Source organism: Podarcis muralis, chromosome 5 (assembly GCF_964188315.1).
Source record: "Podarcis muralis chromosome 5, rPodMur119.hap1.1, whole genome shotgun sequence".
NCBI lineage: Eukaryota > Metazoa > Chordata > Lepidosauria > Squamata > Lacertidae > Podarcis > Podarcis muralis.
This window is the reverse complement of record NC_135659.1, coordinates 48268972-48291385: the sequence shown is the minus strand read 5'-3', so window position 1 is coordinate 48291385 and position 22414 is coordinate 48268972. Positions and strand designations below refer to the sequence as shown.

Sequence of the window (22414 nt, the reverse complement as noted above, 5' to 3'; positions counted from 1 at the left end):
AGATCATGGGTAGGCAAACTAAGGCTTGGGGGCTGGATCCGGCCCAATCACCTTCTAAATCTGGTCTGCAGGCGGTCCAGGAATCAGCATTTTTTTACATGAGTAGAATGTGAGCTTTTATTTAAAATGCATCTCTGGATTATTTGTGGGGCATAGGAATTCGTTCTTTTTTTCTTTCAAAATATAGTCCAGCCCCCCACAAGGTCTGAGGAACTGTGGACCAGCCCCCTGCTGAAAAAGTTTGCTGACCCCTGCCCTAGATTATTCCATATATAACCTTTCGAGACAAGCTGATAGTCTGATATGATGAATGCTAAGCAGCCGTTTACTTCACACTCTCCCAGCACACCACTTTGCTATTTTCTGTGCCCATGGCTATCTAGGACTAGGCAAGGAGTCCAGGAGGATATATGAGATGGAAATACTTAATGTACATACAAACCAGCTTCGATTTGTAAACATTCACCCTTCTTACTTCTGGGCCTGTATGACCACAAGAGGGAGAAAGAGCACCACATACTGTATACTGTATGTGCTACATAATGCAGACCTGCTAATCCATATATATATATATATATATATATATATGCTCCTACTCTGAAAGTAAAGTGTTAATGAGTTATTTGCTCATATGTGGTACAAGACAATTAAAATAACATGGACTGAATTGTAGGAATGGTACCAGGGGAAATTAATCTCATTGGAATGCTAACTCTTTGATATATATATATAAAACCTGTCAAGGGTCAGACATCTAGAGTGCTCCAGCTCCACCCTCATAAATTGCCATAGCAAAAATTGAAATTTTTCAATAGCAAAAGAGACACATGTTGCTGCATTCTTTCCTTTTTACTGACTGAACCACACTCAAAAAAGGAAAAGCAAACATCTCCCACAACATCTGAATCAAATATATAACTATTGGCAGCTTTCAGTTTTGCATTTCACCCTGAGCTTTAACTGGCAGGAGGTAGCAAATTCACGAGCCCCCCCCCCTTTTTTTCCAGTGGAGCCCAGCAAAAGGGAGGGGGCCATTTTGACAGGGTTATATCTCTGGCAAAGCACAGTTTTCTGCAAAGTTAATAATCACTTTCACTGGAGATGCTGTAAAGTGGCTCATAATTCACTCCTTTCGTGCAATAAATGCAGGACAATTAAATCCAGGTCTTTTGAATATTTCTTTTAAAGACTGGGGGACAATCCATCATAGCTTGCTTATGTACAGCATAGGAGAATTAACAAAGAAAAAGCAGATGTGCTCAGTCATGTCATCTCATCATATTTTCCCACAGTTGTGGCTATTCAAGACGAGCAAACTGAAACAGCAATGTGGATGGAGGACTGGGTTTACACCTGCAAGATGTGGGTTTAAATCCCTAGGCAACCATCAAGTCAATGGATAGATTTAGGGCCAGACATCTAGTCACATGGGAGATGCATGATTGGATCTCCCTTCATTTTTACTTTAAGCAGTGCTGGAGGAGGTAAATGTTCCTTTCTCAGCATGCCATTTTCCTGATGATAATCTTACCACAAGCTGTACTTTGCCTTGATGGCATAAAATATAGGAAGGTGAACCCACCCACCCACATATCCTTGGCTAATATCAGGTTCAGTGTGCTGGTGGGGAGTAAGAACTAAACATGTGTAGCATGACCTTCAGGTAACTTGTCATCTCTCTGTCTCAGTCTCCCATCCCACTTGTGGTCTAAGATAGGCCCTATAATGAAGGAATGAATGAAAGAAAGATGTTTAAGCTGTGTAGCACAGGTCCAGAGGTTTCCCCTTACCTCAAGTTCCAATTGTGCTTTCTTGGGGGGGGGGGCGGAGTTTATTAGCCTGATCCTCCTGGGAAGCATGAGTTCCTAGAAGAAGTTTTCCAAATACATATCCCTAGTTAGATGAGGAACTGGACACATGAGGAGTGTTTCCAGGAGCGGCTGGTGCAGTGGGGTGGTACCGGGCCACTGACCTCCTGGCAACACTGCTGCCATTTGCCAGGAGAGCGTGGAGTTGGGGCAAGGGTGATAGTGATGGTGATGGTGAGGATGGGCTGCATGAGCGCACTGGTGGCCTGGCTTTGGTGGTGCACCTAGGTATCCCCAACCCCACAACAGCCCCAAACCATTCCAATAAGTGGCAGCCACACTGCTGCCAGGACGGTAATGGTGTGGCATTGTTCCACCATGCTGACTACTCCTGAAGTACATGTACTAAAAATAATTTTGTATTGTTGTTTTAAACTGTTGCCCAGTAAATTGGAGCGCCTTGTCATCATCATCATCATCATCATAATTAGATATTTTGCACTCCCTAAACAATATAGCCTATCAACTGTTCAGGTTGGAGAGGGGGGCTGCAAATATTTCACTTTCCCTGTTAAAAAGCCATTGGTGCATCTGCCAATCACTCTGGCTGCTAAGCATGTTTCCAGAAAGAGCATTTAACTTAAGGAAGCTTCCTTATATTGAGCCGGTCCATTGGCCCATCTAGCTTAGTAATTTTTACACCCGTGTTGTCCAACCTGCTGCTCACCTTATTTATTATTTATTCATTAAAATTGTATACCATTTTTGGCAGTGTCTTGCTTGCTTATTCTTACCTATGTAAAGTGTAAAGCAGAAGCAAATTTTGTGGTCCAAGTGTACCACAGAATCTACAAAAGCAAAGATATGTTTGAAAAATCAGGTTCCTGGGTTTTTGGATTCTCCTACCTCTCACAAAACAAACACATCCCCTTGTGAGACTTGGTGATGTGGGGAAATAAGATGCTTCCTTCGTCTGGATACCACACAATACATGTGCTGCCTGCAATGTATATTTATTCTAGTTGCCTATTTAAAATTACCCCACATTCCATCACTGCTGTCAGTGTCCTGTTCATGTACTTGCTGAAAGGCATGGGGGCATGAGTAGGCAGCCAATTTCTCTTCTCAGTCCTTAATCCTACTCCTTTGAAGGTCAGGGCAAGCCACAATGTGAAGGCTTTGTCTAGGGTGAATGCCAAATCCTGATGACTGAGAATTTGTGGTCTGTGTTGTTGTTGTTTTTAAACAAAACCCTTTCCCTTTCCATCAGAATTTCAAACCTTTCCTCTAGCTTCTCTGGGAAATGCTGGGATCTTCTATGCTCTCTGACTTTTCCCATTTCTTCCCTGTGGAAAAAGCAGGTTGAAGAAATGAAGATGACCATACATAAAGGAGAACTGTAGAGGCTGGAGAACAACCAGGCAATGACCACAGTGGCCTGGTTCCAAAAACACTTGTTGAGGGGGAGAAGGTTGACCAAGTAACAGATGAAAGACAGATGATATCATCATACTGCCTTAGGCTAGGAGAAAGAGAAAAATGCCAGCAATCAGTAAATGTCTGGCAGGGAGTGAGTGAGAATAAGGGGAATAAGGTTTTGGAATTGTATCTAGAAGTGTTCAGTTCATTTGCATCATCTGGAGGGAACCAGATTGTGATGTTTGGCATTGAGGGGTGGATGATCAGTCCTGCCCACTTTTGATGGGGACTGCTATCCTCTGTCATCTTGATAAGTGTTTCAGTGCTGGTTTTGCAGTGGTTCTGTGTTAGATATTTTTCACTGGTGGTTTGTGCCTATAGGGGGACCATAGGAAGACCAACAGCCAGAGTCAATGACAGGCAGAGCCAACTCATTCTAGTTGCGTCTCCATCCTGCTTCTCCCTGCTGAGTCCTACAAGGGCCACACTGAGACCAAAGAGGAGGAAACTGAGAGGCGGTGCCGCCCCCTGGACAGGTTGTAAGCAAGAAGACAGGCAGGTGGGGGCTGGTTGAGAGAAGACTTGAGGTTGGTGGGGCAGTGCCCCATTCACCCATTTGCCACTGGGGTTTGTGTAGGAATTTTTTTTTTAGCTGCTTGTGCTCTTTTTTCTTCTTGGCATGGACTGCAGAGTAACAATAATTAGATATTAGATCACAAAAATATTTTTTTAATATAAAAAAGAAACAAATGAGCAAACAGCTAACAAATGTTAACATAACTATCCCCACCACATAATGTCATCTGAATTCCATTGTGACTTATTGCCACTAGTTAATGTAACTTTACTCAGCTATTGTGGCCATCCACCCAAATACCTCACTGTAGTGATGTTTCTTAAGGCAATGGGCACAAAGAAAAAGAAAGCGAGTGATCTATACATGTTTTTGTGGTTTCATTCCAATCATACATCTACAGATCTCCCAGCACTCCTCTGGGATGATACATTATCTGTGCCAATGGCAGAGATGCACACAGTCCCCCTCAGCACTAGTTCTCTGAAGTGCAGAAACAGGTGATCAGAATCTTCTTTATTATTGTTATTACATTTATTTCTATCCCACCATTTTCCCTGACAGGGATTCAATATGGCTATTGAATCCCTATACGGCCTAGGACCCTCGTACCTACGGGACCGCCTCTCCTGGTATGTCCCACAGAGAAATTTACGGTCTGCAAATAAAAACATCCTAAAGATCCCAGGCCACAGAGAGGTTAGGCTGGCCTCAACTAGAGCCAGGGCTTTCTCGGCCGCGGCTCCAATCTGGTGGAACGCTCTGTCACAAGAGACTAGGGCCCTGCAGGACCTGACATCCTTCTGCAGGGCCTGCAAGACAGAGATGTTCCACCAGGCCTTTGGTCAGGGCGCAGCCTGACCCCCTCCTCTGGCAATCTGCACAGAATTTTGCTTGATGGTTGTCATTAATTTGATTTTAATTTGATTTAATTAATTTTATAATGAATGTTTTTAGAATGTTGGACTATTTTGATTGTTGTTAGCTGCCCTGAGCCCAGCTTCGGCTGGGGAGGGCGGGATATAAATAAAAATTATTATTATTATTATTATTATTATTATTATTATTATTATTATTATTGCTATTTACAGGCCACATGGTGAGGTACCTCAAGATTGCACTGTGCTGTAGCCATTTCTCAAACCATTATATAAATATTCATTATTAGCAAATGGGAATCCATTCAGGACACTCAGTGCAGCTGAATGTTGGAGGATGCAGGACAGGACAGATAAACTGATGTATTTTTCCACACAGCAAGGCCAGCCTAAGTCATTTTGCAACTGTAGGCCAAACACCTTGACACCCCAGCCCTCTACCCGCACAGAGCTAGATCTCCACCCTCTGGATTAAAAACCCAGTACTGGAAATGTAGGCAATGCACAGTAAATGGAAGTGTGAACACAGTCTGAGATTGGCCCATGAGTAGTGTGGATGGTGTTACAGTCTTTTGGACTTAATGTTTTGTAACAGACTCTGTTACAGCATTGACATTATTTTGGAAATATGGCAAACGTTCAAAACTTTCAATGCAATAGAGGTTTTGCTTTTTTAAAAAAACATTGTGTTGGAAACATAAAAATATTATTGGTTAATGTAAACACATTTTCCTTGTTTAAAAAATGCTCTGTACACCACCAGTTTTTAGTCACTTAATAAGAAAGTAAAATGCTTTAAGATCAGTCTGACAATGGTTCCAATGCTGTTATGTTATAGCATATCACCTCAGCAAATCCTGGAGGTAACAGCAGCCATGTTGGTACAATGCCTTCATTTGAACAGAAGATAACAAGGCTCCTCATGAATAAGCTCAGTCATTACTTGCGTAGAATTGTATCACTTCTTCCTACAATCTAAATCATGATTGGCCTCCTGCTTCTTCAGGACGTGAAAGCATATTTTGTTACACATATATTCTAACTGCTCCATCTTACTCCAATAAGTGTAAAGGGGCAAAAAGAAAGGAAATTGATCCTGGGATCTCTAAAGATATCAAGGGGGAAATGCGCTAGTTGTCATTCTTCATAAGCAGAGTGTTTGTTTAAACCGTATTAGTTAAAGGCAGACTGAGGGGCCAACTTTTGGATGAAAAGTTTTGCAAATATTTTAAGTAGCCTTTTAATTGACCCAGTTTGACATTAAAAGCACTCTCTAAACTCTTGATATTGTTAGCCATTTAAGATAAGTGGCAATAAATACAGATTAATTGAAACCCATGAAATGAAATATTTGAGGCAGCAGCAAGGCCGTGAAAAGCCCCTTTGTGCTCTGGTTGGATGCCAGGTTGTACGCTTGAGTTAGGTTAACAGAATCTCTTGTCAGACTCACTGAAGCTTTTGGTAGCTCATGCTGTGACCATCTGCAAAGACAACAAACTTTGGGCAAAGGCAAACGGCATGATTGGCAAGTCTGAAGAAAAATAGAAACACGCAGAGGAAGGGTTCCTTCTCAATGTTGTCAGCTTGGCAGAGTAAGGATAAGAGGCCGGAGAGAAAAACACTGATGTTTTCATTGCACACACTGAGTGCCTTTTCAAAACTGCCAGCCAAATGCTTCAGAAGGTGCTTTGTAACAATGCTCTGCAATGTACACGCTGAAAGGTGGTTCACACAAACAGTCGGCATATTCAGTATGCAGACTGAGATGATCCAACTGACTTGTGCTCATGGACAGGATAATTGTAATTTTTTTAATCACACCATCTAAGATAACCAAGGCCAGTAGTAAGCGCAAGAAATGTATGGAACGAACAGAAAGAAGCCAGTCATACAAACTGCATATTTGTTGTTCTCAAGAACAGTGCATCCCAGAACATGTGGCCTCCATCCCCTGTGACTGGTGCTGGGCATCTCTAAACTGCATTGTGAGCCGGTGCCTACAGTGGCACCAGTTTCTGGCAAGATCTTGCAAGATCTCTCACATTCCTTGAGATCTTGTAAGATTTTGGTAAGAGCTCGCTGTAAACTGGAGTCACGGCTGGTGCCACTGTTGTTGGAGATGACAGAATGTGTGGGCAGCAAAGCTGAGGTGAGAATTGCCTCTAGGTTCTGAATAGACATGATTAGGATTGTGGTTAGTCTGGGATCACCTCATCAAACAATCCAGTTGCTATCTATTGTCCAAGTGACTTACAAAAATCGCATATATGCCTGCTCTGAAATAAGTCCCGCTGAGTTTGTCAGGGCTACTCCCAGGTAAGTGAGTATATGACTGAAACCATAGATATGCAATCAAACTCTTTAGTCTGGTGATGGTAACATTACTCCTTATATTTGTCCATAATGATTCTATTTCAACTTCTTTTTCAAAGAGACAAATTAGTTCCTAAAATCCTTTGCTTTGGGTAACTGAAGCCAAAATGTCCATCACTGAAATAGGCTATCAGAACAGACCAATGAGCCATCAAATCAAGTATCCGCATATTTGGCAGATGCCCACCCTGAGGTCACAGAGAACACATATGATGGCATACAACCAGTGCTTTTTTGGGGGGTGGGCAGGGATACACATACCCTTAAATATTTTGTGAATCTAAGTTTGGCCTCATTGAGGGGCAGTATTTCAATATGAGTAGGAAAATGAGAGTGCCCCTAAACATATTTTTTTTAATAGAAAAAAGCACTGCATAATTCTCATTTAATCTCAACATCTTTAGGTATGCCTTTGGTAATGTAAAGTTAACTCATCAATTAGAACACTTTCTCAGGTTTCGTGCTGATTCTTCTTCTGGAAACACCATTTATATGTACAATTTAAAGATATAACTGGGCCATGTCTTACTATCTGTGATATGTATGGAGCTTCTCAGGTTCTTTACAGATGAGGATGGTGAAGACATTTTAGAGTGAAGGGAGCTTATTTTGATTTACACCAGTCCAGAGGATGAGGTCTCAATGACTAGCTGTTAGGAAGACAAGAGGTAGCTCTGGCTCCCAGTTGATGAGAGGTGAAGAAAGGTGGAAAGGCTTTACAAGCATACAAGCATCTATCCATCTGTTTTGAAACTATTCACACTAATGGGCAAACATTACATTTTCATACTGGTACTCATTCAGCCTCTGTAGTCGTGATTTATCTTTTTCCAGTCAAAAATATGAAATAGCCTATGTGTGAAACATAGGGGCAGAAAACTGAATCTAGTCAGTGGGCTGGATCAAGACATGTCAAGCTCTCCTGGAACCATGCACCTGTCAAACACTTGACATTATATGATGTAAGGTGAATGTAACTTCAATTTATGGGTCCAAACCCTAGACCATTCCTAGTGCTCTCACTGCCTGATCTCAGTATAGCCTGATGACTATGAATGACAGAGAACTTTAATTAAACCTCTGTCTTAGTCATAGCTGTCAACTTTTCCCTTTTCTTGCAAGGAATCCTATTCAGAATAAGGGAATTTCCCTTTAAAAAAGGGAAATGTTGACAGCTATGGTCTTAGTACTACCCACCTGGTTGTTCTTATCACTGGGCAAAACACAGGAAATAAGTGAGTCATTCTGAGATAGCCAATGGTTTATTTGCATTAGAAATAAAGTGGTTAACATTAACATTGTTCCACAGAAGTTTTGCCAGACTAATTGAAACATTAATGCAGTTTCAGTGGGGACAGGAGGTGGCGTTCACAATTTCGTTGTGACTGGTGGATTTTCACTGTTCACTTGAAGCTACAGTGGAACCTTGGTTGTCAAATGTAATCCATTCTGAAAGACCGTTCGATTTCCAAAACATTCGACAACTGAGGCTCAATTGACGGTCGGCAAATTCCATTAAGAAAATGGAGAAACGTGCCTCGGAAGCCGTTTGACTTCCGAGGTGTATTCGAAAACAGAAGCAATTACTTCTGGGTTTTCTGTGTTCGAAAACTGAAATGTTCAGCTTCCGAGACGCTCAAAAACCGAGGTTCCACTATATTTCCAAATTTCCTTCAGTCTGTCAATTTGCACTTCACATTTTTACTTTTTAAAATAAACTTTTTTGGGAAATACATTCCACAACTTTCCCAAATATGCATGGACAGATATGATTCCAGCAATTGTGAAACATTAGTTCACTCTTTTATTTTGTAAGTTTACCAGATTCTGTCCCTGGTTGCCTCTGCTCACCCTCTGATACCCAAAGGTGATTATGTCATCAGTTAGAACAGAGAGATTGTCTCTGAAGAAGGGTCTTTGAATTTAAGTATTCCTCACATATATGCAGGCATTATTTTATTATTTACTCTCGTTTTACTCCTGTGTGTGGTAATTGAAGGATAGTGGTAGTTTGTTGTGGCATACCCAAAACAAAATTTGAGTTTCCTAAAATCCAGTTGCCCCTGGGGAAAGTGTGAGCTATTCCATGCCTAATGACACTCACACCATGCAGATGAATCACTGAACTGGTTGTCTGTGTCATGCCCAATGACTGTAAGTAAATCATTAGACTGAAACGAAGACTCTACTTTTTTCGCTTTGGCCTTCATCTGGCGGGTCACGCCAGAGCATCACAATGAATGATAAAATCTTGAAGAAAAGTGCCAAACAAGTCAACAGATGATGCCAACATGTTGTAGCCAAGTGTCATTGCTTCTCGGCCTTTTGGCTAAGATCAAGTGATGTTGTAGCCAAGTGTCATTTTGCTAAAAGGGACACAGAATTTTCACTATGTTTTCAATCTAGCTGCTACTCATCCTTTTTTTCCACAAGCTATTTTTCACAATAAATTTCTGTCAAATACCTAATATATTTCAGGAAATTATTAAAGCAATGGTTAAACGAATTAGGCAAAATAATATAGACTATTTAGAGAGCTTAAGCCTAACCACATCTCAAAGGGATTCTACCATTAATCCAATTGCAGTAGAACCCCTATTGTTTAAATCTTATTTATCTTAAACATCTTTTGTGTAATCCGATTCTACTAAATTTAGTAGGAGACAGATTCTGAATTTGCTGTGTGTTTCTCAACTGCAGTGGCTGTAAACTTATACAAACAGCTTCATTGTTTAACTGAATTAACCCAAAGACTCAAGTGCTCTACATATCTCCCAGGCCATTCACTAAGTGAAACTGTACTCACTTGTTTTCTATTGAACAAATTCTTAAATCCTCTACTAATGTTTCCCCTTACACCCACCATCACCATCATCATCACTACTACATTAAGACTCAAATCCCCTTAAAAAGAAGAGAAAGAGGGAAATGGGGCATCAGTGGGGATCTTCCACTGATTTACTATGAGATTTTCTCCATAATCAATCCAGCTCAATGACAGATAACACACGAAAATCGTATTGTGTGATTGTTGTTGTTGTATAGTCATACCCATTACCAACTGTGAATTTTTCCTACAAAAAATGGAGCTATATAAACGGAAACCATCCACTGATTAGAACTATGGATTGTGTCCCTTGCTTATCCTGTTCACATCCGTTTCCTGTTTTCTGGATCAGTGTTAATCAATGCTGACTGAAGCAGCATACACACTAGCCTATTTGTGGCACAGAAAAATTTCATGCTCACTCTCAACATGCAGCTTTCAATCTAGACTGGCTTTAGTTCTTGCCCTCCACAAGGATGGGTGTGGCTAATTGAAAAACACAATTAAAAACTTTCCCCTTGATTAGGTTATCCACTCCTTTTCTTCCCTGCACATGCCCCAGGTGAAGGTAGTTGTAATTGCACTCTCTCCATATAAGCCCACCCACAACATCACTGGGCAGGTGAGACCACCAGTTTTCTTCTACAGTGGTACCCCGGGTTAAGTACTTAATTCGTTCCGGAGGTCCGTTCTTAACCTGAAACTGTTCTTAACCTGAAGCACCACTTTTGCTAATGGGGCCTCCTGCTGCCGCTGCGCCGCCACCATGCGATTTCTGTTCTCATCCTGAAGCAAAGTTCTTAACCTGAGGTAATATTTCTGGGTTAGCAGAGTCTGTAACCTGAAGTGTATGTAACCTGAAGCGTATGTAACCCGAGGTACCCCTGTATTTTCAAATGGATACACTGGGAGATAATGCAGATTCAATCTGTAAAGCTTTTATTTTTGGAATTAAATCAGTTGCTCAGAAGCACTTTTCAGAGGCAAAAATATGCACCAGATTGAGATTATGTGTGGACTGCATAGAAAAGAACAGTACCTTGGATCCCAAACGCCTTGGTACTCGGACATTTTGGCTCCCGAATGCCGCAAACTTGGAAGTGAGTGTTCCAGTTTGTGAACTTTCTTTGGAACCTAAAAGTCTGACAGGGCTTCCACGGCTTCCGACTGGCTGTAGGATCTTCCTGCAGCCAATCAGAAGCTGTGCTTTGGTTTCCAAACGTTTTGGAACTCGAACGGACTTGTGGAACAGACTGTACTCAGGTTCCATTGCTTCTAGAGTAAAATGTGTGTATGGAGCCTGAAAAATATGAAGGCTCTTTTCTTCAGCCCAATGAATTATAAGGAAGAAACATACAGAAACAAAATTGCATGCTACATCTTTTGGCTGCGAGGTAGGTGGCACTGAAACCAGCATGCTGCCTCCTAAATCTAAGCCATATTTATGTGGCATGTGTTTAGTTCCTAATTGGCCTTAGGAGCACAGCCTTCTGTTGCTTAGCTAAACATGATTTCCTCCCATGATCAAACAGTTAGCAAACATTGTGTCCTTGAACCCTGTCTTAATTTCAGAGGTGATAAACTCAGCCATCAAGTCCCAAAGTGGCAAAGATAATTTTAGAATAAAAGGCAAAGTAGAAATGAACATAAGTAAGTCAGACTTCTTAAGAAAAATAAAGCCCAAATTAACAGCATACATAAATTCTGTTTGTTATCATATGTGTTACTTGCAAATTATTTGCCCATAAAAATGAAATAAGCCAGAAGACATTCTCCCCTTAAACATTGATTTTATGTGTGTATTCTTTGTTGCCAAAATATTAACTCTTTTTAATGGCACATGTGATCCTGGCTGCTTGGCTATTTCTCAGCTGGAGAAGGCAGTTGGGAAACTCCCTGTTCACTTCATCACTTACAAGTTTGCCTGGTACAATGTGCTGTCTATCAATCACTTGAGTTCACAAGGGCGAAGCTTTCCAACAAAGACCAACTCTACTCCAAAGCGTGTCAAGCTAACCCATTTATTTAATCCCCAAAGGGTTATAATCAAGCCTAATGTCCTGGAATAACAATTGTATTTTAACAGACAACGCACACTATATCCAAGAGCTCGGGAATCGTGCTCTAGAATGTCCCAAATTCTGCCACCATAAAATCTAACTCCTATAAACACACAGCCATACAATGTAATTTGCACAAGTTTATATTTATTGCTCCAATTTGCAAATCTAAACGTCTCACGCAATGTGCATAGATGCAACACTTCTGGAATATCCTAACTTTTCAAAAGGTTTTTAAAAGTGTGTGTGTGCGCGTGCATGCGCGTGCATGTGTAAGGTAAATGACCTGGGAAAGTTAGGGATTCTTCGAAAGTGTCAGTTGAACTTACACAGGTCTAGAAAGTAGAAAGTGCATATGGGAGTGAAGCCCCAATCACTAATTCACCCTCCATACATAAAGCAAACAGTGATGGGGAATTTGAAGCACACCTGCTATCCCACCATGCCTCCTGGCCCTACCCCAGATGTCCATGTATTTCTGAGAACATCTGATAGGGGAGCAAATAGGGGTGGTACTGATGGGCATGCAACACTGGAGGCCTCAGATCAGGCATGGGCAAACTTAGCCCTCCAGATGTTTTGGGACTACAACTCCCATCATCCCTAGCTAACAGGACCAGTGGTCAGGGATGATGGGAATTGTAGTCCCAAAACATCTGGAGGGCCGAGTTTGCCCATGCCTGCCACAGACTCTATCTCTGGGGGAGATAGCGGAATGGAACTTCAAACTGGATGTAGATGCCTACAGTTTACATCTAGAATGTCTTGATTTTCAAAATTTTAATCGAAATATTCACTTTAAGTGGGAGACTGCATTAAATACTCCCAGATTCCAGTTCTTTGTATTTCATGGCTCTCTGGATATGGCTGTATTAGAGAATAAATGAGGAGGAACAAGTGCTACTCATAAGAGTAGCAGGAGGAATGACCCAAACACATGGCTGCTTATCATCTTTCAGACGATAAGATGCAGATGCAGAATGTAGGGGTAGGCAGGGTGTCATAAAGACAAAGGTTATTTATTCTTTACCACTTCCCACTTCTCCATCAAATGTATATCTCAGCAAGCCCTTAGATAAAGTAATGGCGTGTCTGGTCTGGTGGGATTGAACGGGACTAAATAATCTTAAATCCAAATATTTTCCCTTAAGTGAGTTACAAAGCAGTATCCAACGGGTTGAGCGATCTGAGGCATTCCCATATGCCCCCATTCCTAGAAATACAGCCCAGATTAGCCTCCCTTGTGGAATCCAATTGCATGTCCATTGCCATATTGCACAATTTCCAGACTCTGACTCATTCTTGTTGATATTTCTGGAACCTTTCCAATTTGTGTGAGCCTGGGAGTGTGGTATATTTCAAGGCAGACTTTGAGTTTGGTTTTGGAAAGCAATCCTATGGGTTTCCAATAAATGAAATTTGAGCTCAGCTGTAATGATGGTTTAGCACTGCAATCATGTAGTACGTGGCTGTGGGGAATAGAGGCATTTCAGAGTGGCCTATGGAAGTTCAATAGTGTCTTGCGTTGTAGGTGATTTGAAAAATATGTGTGTAATTTCACTTAAGAGATTGCCCCAAAGTGTAACAAATGAAGGGGCCACTATAGGATCATCTGCCATTGAGGCATAGTGGCTGAAACTGCAGCTTTAAATCCCACCACTGCCACAAACTCATCACAAGTCAATATCTACCAGTCTTAGTACACCATCCACACCATGGAAGTAATAATGTCTTTTGTACAGGGCTGATGTAAGGATTACTGAAAATGCCTGAGAGATGCTAAGAACACTTGAAACTGCCTAGATTCATACAAAGTATTATTAAGTATTATGGCTCCTTATCAGGGCATGCCAACATGTACATGCCACTGTCTGGCCAATGATAATAGTGTAAAGTGATTTTTATAGTCCATGTATCTTTTCTGCAATGTTGCACTGCAAGGATGAGGTTTCACACAACATTGTATCATGTCTCATACTTTTAATCCCTCATCAGCTACTGCTTTATCCACACAGTTAATGTCACATGAAGGAGGAATCAGGGATGAGTATGCTTAACCCACCCCTTCCATTGCTTTCCTTGTTGCTCTCCGTGAGTTGAAGAGTAATCAGGGCTCTGCAAAGTGTGGCATGCCTACACAACTCACCCTCCACCCTCCGCTGCAGATAGTCATCCTCTAACTCCTGGAGGTCCACAGAGAGAGCAGATGGTGAGTTCATTCATTAAGTGCATGGAGAAAGAAATGCCTGAAAAGGCCTACGCTCATAAGAATATGATAGTAGTTTGGGGAAAGTGTTTTAGCAGCTTTTAAACAGGGCAGCTCATGCAGCCAATGTATTCCTCCATATGATGCATCCCAACATATTATGTGGAGAACATATTATGAGGCTCTATGGATACTGCTGTAGCTGCTTGGAAATGATGGTAATTACTGAAGAGGTTGAAAATTATTCCACCTTGAGCCTAGAAATTTCCACCAAGAAGTTGCAACTGGGGCAGTGACTTGATCCACAGCAGCTAAAACTCAATACAATGTATTCTGAGGTGTATTCCATTTTGTGCTGCTTGCCATGCAAACTGTTTATTAGTAAAACAACAACAACAACACACCATTATGTGCTGCTCTAATGAATTTAAGGCAATGCTCAACATCTCTGGTCTCTCCTGCCAGAATGGCTTGAGTAGAAAACTGCTGTTGTAAAGATGTCAGTGCTACAAGTCTTATAGATTTCATAAGCTACAATAGCCTGTTCAGAAGCTCACAAGGTTGAGTTGTGATAAAAGGAGAAGACTTTTCCTTTCAACTCTGGAAGGTTTGTGTTGATGTGAAGGGTTAACATGGCAGTTCAGACGTTCAAAATCTCTTCCATGTTTCCTGACAACCCCCAGGGATACATTTGTGTACCCTCCAGACCAAGGTTATTCATTAAAGAGAATGCTTGTTTATCAAGAACTCCTTATATAGCTCTGATGAAGCTCAAACAGGCTTCCAGTCATATTCACAAACACTAATTATAATGGAATATTCTTTTATCTCTGTTGCAAAGAAACAAAGCACTGTCCTTTGGCATATGTAGCAGCAGTTTCTTAAAAGCAGCAGAACACATCAACACTCATGCTGGAACCCCTATTCTAAACCAATAGTAGAAATTATCACTCTCCCATCTCCTGTCTGGTATCGTCTGGTGTCCATGCACACACACATTCACCACTGCTGCTAACTCCATGGCAAGAAAAGGTTGTAAAGGGGTGCCATTTATGTTAACAGCAGCAGGCTGGGAAGGGCCTTGGCATTGAGCCTTGGCCCATTCATCCCTTTTTTATTTTTGACAAAGTCCTCTGAAAGAATGAGCTGCTGGCTGGGAACTAGAAGCAGAACCACAGATAGATGCCACGATATGGAGAGCCTAATGTGTAAAAACTGACTCCTTCACAGATACCACTGCAGCATCCCAGCAGTGATGCCCATGACCATGGTATTTTTCAGGTGCAAAATTGTGAGTACCCACAGCAGTATCCATAGATGGCTAGGGACACACACCGTGCCTTCCATGGGAAATTATGACTCAACAAAAATATAATTTCTTACAATGAAGTACAACATATATGCATGATACACTTTCTCTCTGTGTGTAAACATATTTTAGAAGCTGAGTTGTAAAGATGCCTGAATCCAAACTTTCTTATACGACTTCCATTCCAGACTAAGCAAGAATGTATACGGCCTCTTATGTGTAGATGAAATCTCAAGAGAAGAATTAAAACAAAAGATAACTTAGAAATTTCATGTGAAATGGGATTTCCACAATTTGTGCTCAAAAAGCATTTGTTAGAATTGAGCTACATTGAGCTCTATTCCTCTCCAGTGTCTGCATACATACTTTAAACTGATACTTTTATTCCGATGCCATAACCCAGAAGATCAGAAACAAATTTAACCTAACAATTTATATCATTAAAAAACCACCTTAAGATTTATGTCCCAGTCAGTGACCTGCCATATTCACAGCTGCTAATTGTTAACTATTTTAATAATCCCATGATTAACATGATGACATTCCCGCTGTCTCATTGGCTGAAGAATGAAATACCGGCAAATGTAGAGAATGAGATGGTCCTAGTCATTCAATAAATCAATAGTTCCATACCACTGGGTGCCTTTTGTCTTTCATGCCATATCCTGGCAATAAAGAGATGATAGAATTACCATTTGTTTTCTTCGCAGCATGGCTTACATTAGCTGTGACCAAAGGAGAACAAACTTTTTGCACAACTTTCTTTTCCACACTTTTATTGAAATGATGCTGCTCAATAAACAGCATCTGTTTTCAGTTTGGGAAGGAGGAGGAAGGATCACTCTAAGTGTTTGCGATCATCTCATTCTCCCAGGGTACAGCAGATCGCAGAAACCTGACACTCTAAGTGGATATGCATGAAGTAGGCTTGTACCTATTGTAGAAACATGCTGACTCCATGGGAGGCAAATAATAAATTGGAAACTCCAGTACTGGACTGGGGCCAGAATACATACAGGGGACTAGTGTGTATTCCCACATGCAATACATATGTTGTTTTAAAATATCCCCCCTCCCACTTTTCCTGCTTGCTCCCCCTTCCTCCACAAAATGAATGATGGTTGGAGTTCATCTTAAGGTCTCCTTAAATGAGACCTTTGGATCCAATTTTATGTCAATATCCTAAACATGTGATTGCTTGTTTTGCTTCACTTCAATGGAAACTTAGTTGCCAGCTGTGAAATTCTGCATTCTGTTCTAGTTTGGCACTCCAAATCCCTCCTCGGCAGCAAAGTTAGCAAGAGGCGTGTTTCTCGACTTAAGTTTGAATCCATTTTAAGCTTACGAAATTGTGCTCCATAGGTCTGCTGCAAATTAGCGGACAGGCAGGCAACCTTTGACTATACTGCAAATGCCATTGCAAAACAGCAGGTAGCAGTTTTCTTTGTGGAAAATGCTGAAAACATGCATATGCAGCCTACGGGGAAAGGGAGATAACAGTTGTCTCTCTGTGTGTGTCACTAGTTTATGTGGAAATCAACAAAACCAGACCCTACCTGCTCCAAAGGCAAAGAAGAAGCTCTTGTCAGTATTGTCTCTTAAGAGGGCTATCACTCTTTTCCCCATTCTCTCATTCCTCTTGTAGATGAGTTCCTGGCGGAAGTAGCTGTCAATTTCCTGTGCTGTAACCTGTTCATGTGGAGGAAGGGTTGTGTTGATGAAGTTAGGGAGCTGAAATGGAAATGAATAATAAGTGTCAGGAAGAGGTCATGCTAGGGGGAAAATAAAATAAACCTGGCGCATCAAAAGAAGGGTGTGATGGAACATGAAGTGACAGGGGGGAATAGGCCACTGTTTCCACATTCTGAATGCTGTTGGTTAGTCCATTAATCAAAGATACCCCCCACTCTCTCCCCATTTCTATCATTAGACATACATCATGCTTGGCTCAAAGGTAGCTGTTCCTTGTTGATTTGTGTGATATTCTTCTTTCTTAATCAGAAGTATTCAGTGATGGGTCATGTGCAATGAATTTTTTTTTTAACATAGAATCATAGACATGTATTTCTTTTATAAAACATTTTGTTATATATAAAAAAGGAGAACCTCAAGTGTTCAGATAGAGAACCATACACTCTCTGGAATGGGACAGGGCTTACTTTATTATACAAATCTCTTTTAAGAAATCTATTGAAAATAAAAGCAATTCTCATCTCATAGTCCAAAGCATAGTACCTAGTACTCAAGGGAAACAGCCCACTATTAGGACTAGTAGGAACGCTTGTTTCTGTACATTGACTTGGCTATAATTGGATTCATACCATAGTTCTTTAAAAAGAGTTGAAAGTGTTTTGGGAAAAGCATTGCTTCCGTATGTACAGATGTATTTCTTTTGTTCCCTTATGACCTCTGGTTCACAGGTTTTTGAAACAATATAGAAATATGTAGACCCTGTTCCCTAGAGGTGAGTGCAATGAATACATGTACCACAAGCCAAGATTCCTCTTTCAAACTCTCTAAAGAACTATTCTCTATCTTTAGCCTCACATGTTCAGAAGATAGATTCAAGTCTTTCTTGCAGGTGGCTTTGGGGACAGAGTTAAAAACCCAGAAAGTCTTTATCTGTAAGCCATCAAATGGGCTGAAACACAGCTGTGGGGTTCTTTTTTTAGTATCTGAAGTGCCCACCTGATAAGGTATGTGCTACCCTGATTAAGGAATGGTGTCTAAAGGGATGTTTACCTATGAAATCCTGCCTGGAGAAGGAGAAGGAGAAGGAGAAGGAGGAGAAGGAGAAGGAGAAGGAGAAGGAGAAGGAGAAGGAGAAGGAGGAGAAGGAGAAGGAGAAGGAGAAGGAGAAGGAGTTGACAACACTGGACTATAACAGGGGTAGGCAACCTATGGCCCATAGACCACAAGCGGCCCACAGGGGTCGTTTAACCGGCCCACGAGCCGCCCCCGAACCGAGCCGCCCACTTGGTGAGTCCCCGCGCACTGCACTAAACTGGCGCAGCACAGCATGGGGACTCACTCTGCAGTGCCGGAAATCACGTCTGTGAATGCGCAGACACCAGAAATCACACACACACATGTGACCCAGCACATAGAGGGATCTCCACTGGAGTGAACCAGCCCAGGCGAGGTAAACCTTGCCAACCCCTGGACTGTAAGTAGAATTAGGCAGGCAGAAACAAAAGGATGTAAACATAGTAAATGAACACCAATTACAGTAGATCTTTGGTGAGACAAGGACTGTGCTCCAAGCTTGGACCAGGCTCAAATAAATTATGCTTGGGCACTGCTCTCATGTAACAACGCATGCTCAAGCTTAGTGTTCTAGTGAATCAAAACAAAGTAGCTACTGAGAGCACTTTATATACCTATAAGGAAAGCATATAGTAAGTACTAAAACATTTAAAAGACAAAGCTGTCCAATCACACCATTTTTTAAAATGAATACACTGCCGTTCTCATGTGTGCTGAAACCTAGTGCTAACAAAGGTCAGAAAAATATCACATTTTATAAATTTGCTGTAAAATATATGACATAGAAGACACCTGCTTATGTGATTTATAGACCTTTAAAACTTCTGGGAGAACTGTTTATGGTTATTTCAGGCTGCAACAAGGAAAATAAAGGTGGGAAGTGTGGGACTGTGTGATTATTAAAGTGACAATTGCTGCTGTTGGCTCAACTGTTTCAGCTTCAGGATGTGAGCTTACATCATTAAACAAGACAAGAAGTGGGTAATTAATTGTGCATATGGCCCAGAGTTTCCAGACTGACCCCAACCTCCCAGCTATCTATACAGAAATATCTGTGAGAGAGGGGAGTGTATTTTCCAGGAAGTTGTGGAAAACAGAGTAATATGTTATGTTTAACAGGACAAAACTGGGTGACACTAGCAGGACTTGGAGCATTTTGGTTCAAGGACCAGTGGAGGTGCTTCGTAGGTAGCGTTGGGTAAGGATCACTTCTCCATCTGTAAAATACAAATAATAGTGGCCTGACTCTCAGGGTCATTGTGAACTAATTTTTTTGCAAATAAATTGTGCTTAGGAAATTAAAATGAGAAGCAGGGGACAATGCTTTTCAAACTGATTTTTAAAAGTTTCCATTATAATGCAAAGTGCAGCTCTAGAAGCAGAGATGACAAGGAAGGGAAGGAATAATGGCAGTATGGAATGTCAGAGGAAAAGGAGAAAGAGAATTCATGGCTATTGCAGCTATATAAATTGCATAGTGTTATACTTGTGAGAGATTTCCAAATGTGCTGGCCATTTTGGCTTTGCAGGGAATCATTTTATTAAAATATATACCACATGCAGGATACAGCTAACAGCATTATCTTTTGTTTCTCCCTGAAGTGCAGGCTACAGCCCCATTCTGCAAAATAAAGAAAGCAAAAACGATCCAATCTCTCCAGTTTGTATAGTGCAATTCCTTGGGAGTTTACACACCCACTCCCAAACCTAACAGGAGAAGTGCAAGAAAGAGAGCTTGGGTTTTCATTGAGTCAGCATTTCCATGACTGCAATGGGTTTTCCATCATGATTTTCTGCTGGCACAGCTAAACACTCCACATTGTGAAGGTGCTGGACCTAAAACTTTGCTTTGCATTGCAGCAGAGGAACAGGATAAGGATACTCCCTTGGTTATATATTGATATCCTATATATATATATACCATTTGACTTTAAAAGAAGAATGTAAATATACCATGTGTGTTTTTGTGGAATCTTGGCCAATGAAAGACAAAGACAGACACACACAGCCCGCACATGTCAACAGAAAAACAACCACAAGACAACTCTCTGGGCAGGGGTTGCCAATTCACATAACAGAAGACCTCATTTGGTACCCAAGTTCAATCTTGGCCATGCCTTGACCTGAGGGTTAGCATCAGGGAACTCTTGTCTTTGCCCCAAACATTTTGCTACCTGAGGCAGAGCAGTAAATGCCACTCCCATCTCCAAGTCAAGGTAAACGGTACTCAAGCTCAGCAAAGTTGTTTGGGCGCTCAAGGCAGAAAATCCCTCAAAACACCTCTCCCCCCTCCCTGGAGATAAAAATATAAGAACAAAATATTAAGGATGCTTCTGCATTGTTGTTATACTGCAGGAAGGATTCGATTGCATACCAGCAAATGTAGGTTTGCACAATTAAAGTGGATTACAGCACTCTTACGTGACAAAGCCACTTTTTAAAAACCAGCCTTTTTTGCAATAAGGAAAGTGATGGGGGAATGTGATGGGGGAAAGTTCAAATAATTATTTTCTTATTCCCAAACCTTTGTTGTCTTTCACAAAAAAGTTGCTCCATTCAAGTTGGCAAAAAATTGGAGCATAAGCTGCTGATCAAAGAGAGAATGTGGCAATACATGGGAGAACTTGTGGCTAGGAAGCTATTTTTATGTACCCTAGGAAAAATGTAATTATATTTCCAAAGACATTTCTCTCGATGGACCCCATTCCCATTAAAAACAGGAGAACAGTAGATGAGGTAAGTCAAGGAGGGATGCTTCCTTGCTCGGAGTGGTGTCTGATTTAGCCAGGAAATCGGTATGTTCTCTGTCCCCGCCCACCACATCAGATTTGCTGCTGGAAAGGATGCTTGCATCTGTTTTTCAACATGGATTTGTAAAAAAAAAAAAAAAAACCTCAATCCAGTTCAATCCATATACGAAGTAGAAAGAAATTAATATTAATAATAATATCCAGGAGTGTGCAATCCACCCAGTCAATAAACTGGGGAAGAAACAGAGGAAAGTTAGTTAGTTATTTACTTTATTTGAAGAATAATTTCAACCAGGTAGCTATGCCAATGATCTGGTGGACATGTGTTTTTCTGTTCTTTTGCACAGGCGTGGTCTTAGGCTTGATTTATTCTAGCACTAAAACACTTTATATTGGGCTATACTAATGATAACATAGCCCTGCTGAACACAAGCTCTATATATACAACCTAAGAGCCACAAACCAGGAAACCCACCACCTGGGAGGCTTATTTTATCTGGGTCAGGATCTGCATTAGAACCATTATTACAATGTGTAGATACTTTGCTTCATCATTTTGTTCAACAGCATAGTTCTTTCATAAGAGGCACAAAAGGTTTTATTAACAAAGCAGAAGGTCATCCAGTTTATCAGAATATGGTTCTGGTTAAAATGGATGTATTAGTTTTATATACCAACATTCCTCGGGAAGAGGCCAGGATGTCATTGAAGAGACTTTAAATTAGCATTCCAGTTTTAGTCTGCCCATCCATTCTTTTATTATTAACAGTGAATGATTAAGGATTAGCCCAGTGTTGGCTCATGGAGGGAGGCAGAGGTTGAGGTGGGGGCATCTTCCTGGTGGCGAAGCTACATGCATCAGGATGGGGACGGATGAGGTCAGGGAGCTCTAGGTTAACAGTGTTGCCCTCAGAGTTGTTCCAACCTCACTGCTGCTTTCTCACCCTACCCTATCCTGACAAGTGCAGTTCCATAGCCTCCAGAAAAGACACCTAACTTGCCCTGGTGTTTCAGGAATGTGTTCGTTGTATGGATTTCTTAAGATGCATGAAAAAAACGCAACAGACTGGCATCTTGTATTCCTTTAGAACTGTTCTGAAGACTCTGAAGCCTAGTTCACACTTAACACTAAGCTATGGTCTGTTCAGCCAAAGTGTAGTTTGTCTGAATGTCCAGATCTAGCTCAACAGAGGACCCATGGTTTCCTTTCTGGCAACAAACCAAAGCATGAAGCCATTGTTTGTTGTTGGCTTATAAACCAGGAGTTTTAACTATGGTTTGGTGCTACATCCAAATCTAAGACCCTTGATAACCATGGTTTGTATGATGATTCCATCTCCCACCAAGCTACAGAACCACTAGGCAAAAGCAACTGAAAAACAAAGCAAGCTTTGGAGAAATAAGTCATGGCTTCTTTGTTTGTTTGTGAGGTAATGTGATCTGT

The 22414-nt window shown here is 41.2% G+C and overlaps 1 protein-coding gene across 1 annotated transcript in view; it reads right to left on the bottom strand.

The window, feature by feature from the left end:
* The window catches only part of TRABD2B (TraB domain containing 2B), a 240707-nt gene that overhangs the window by 49501 nt on the left and 168792 nt on the right, over positions 1–22414 (bottom strand). The window contains exon 4 of the mRNA XM_028733547.2: positions 17011–17185. Coding sequence (XP_028589380.2) covers positions 17011–17185 — 175 coding nt within the window. The remainder of the gene's footprint in view (positions 1–17010; positions 17186–22414) is intronic.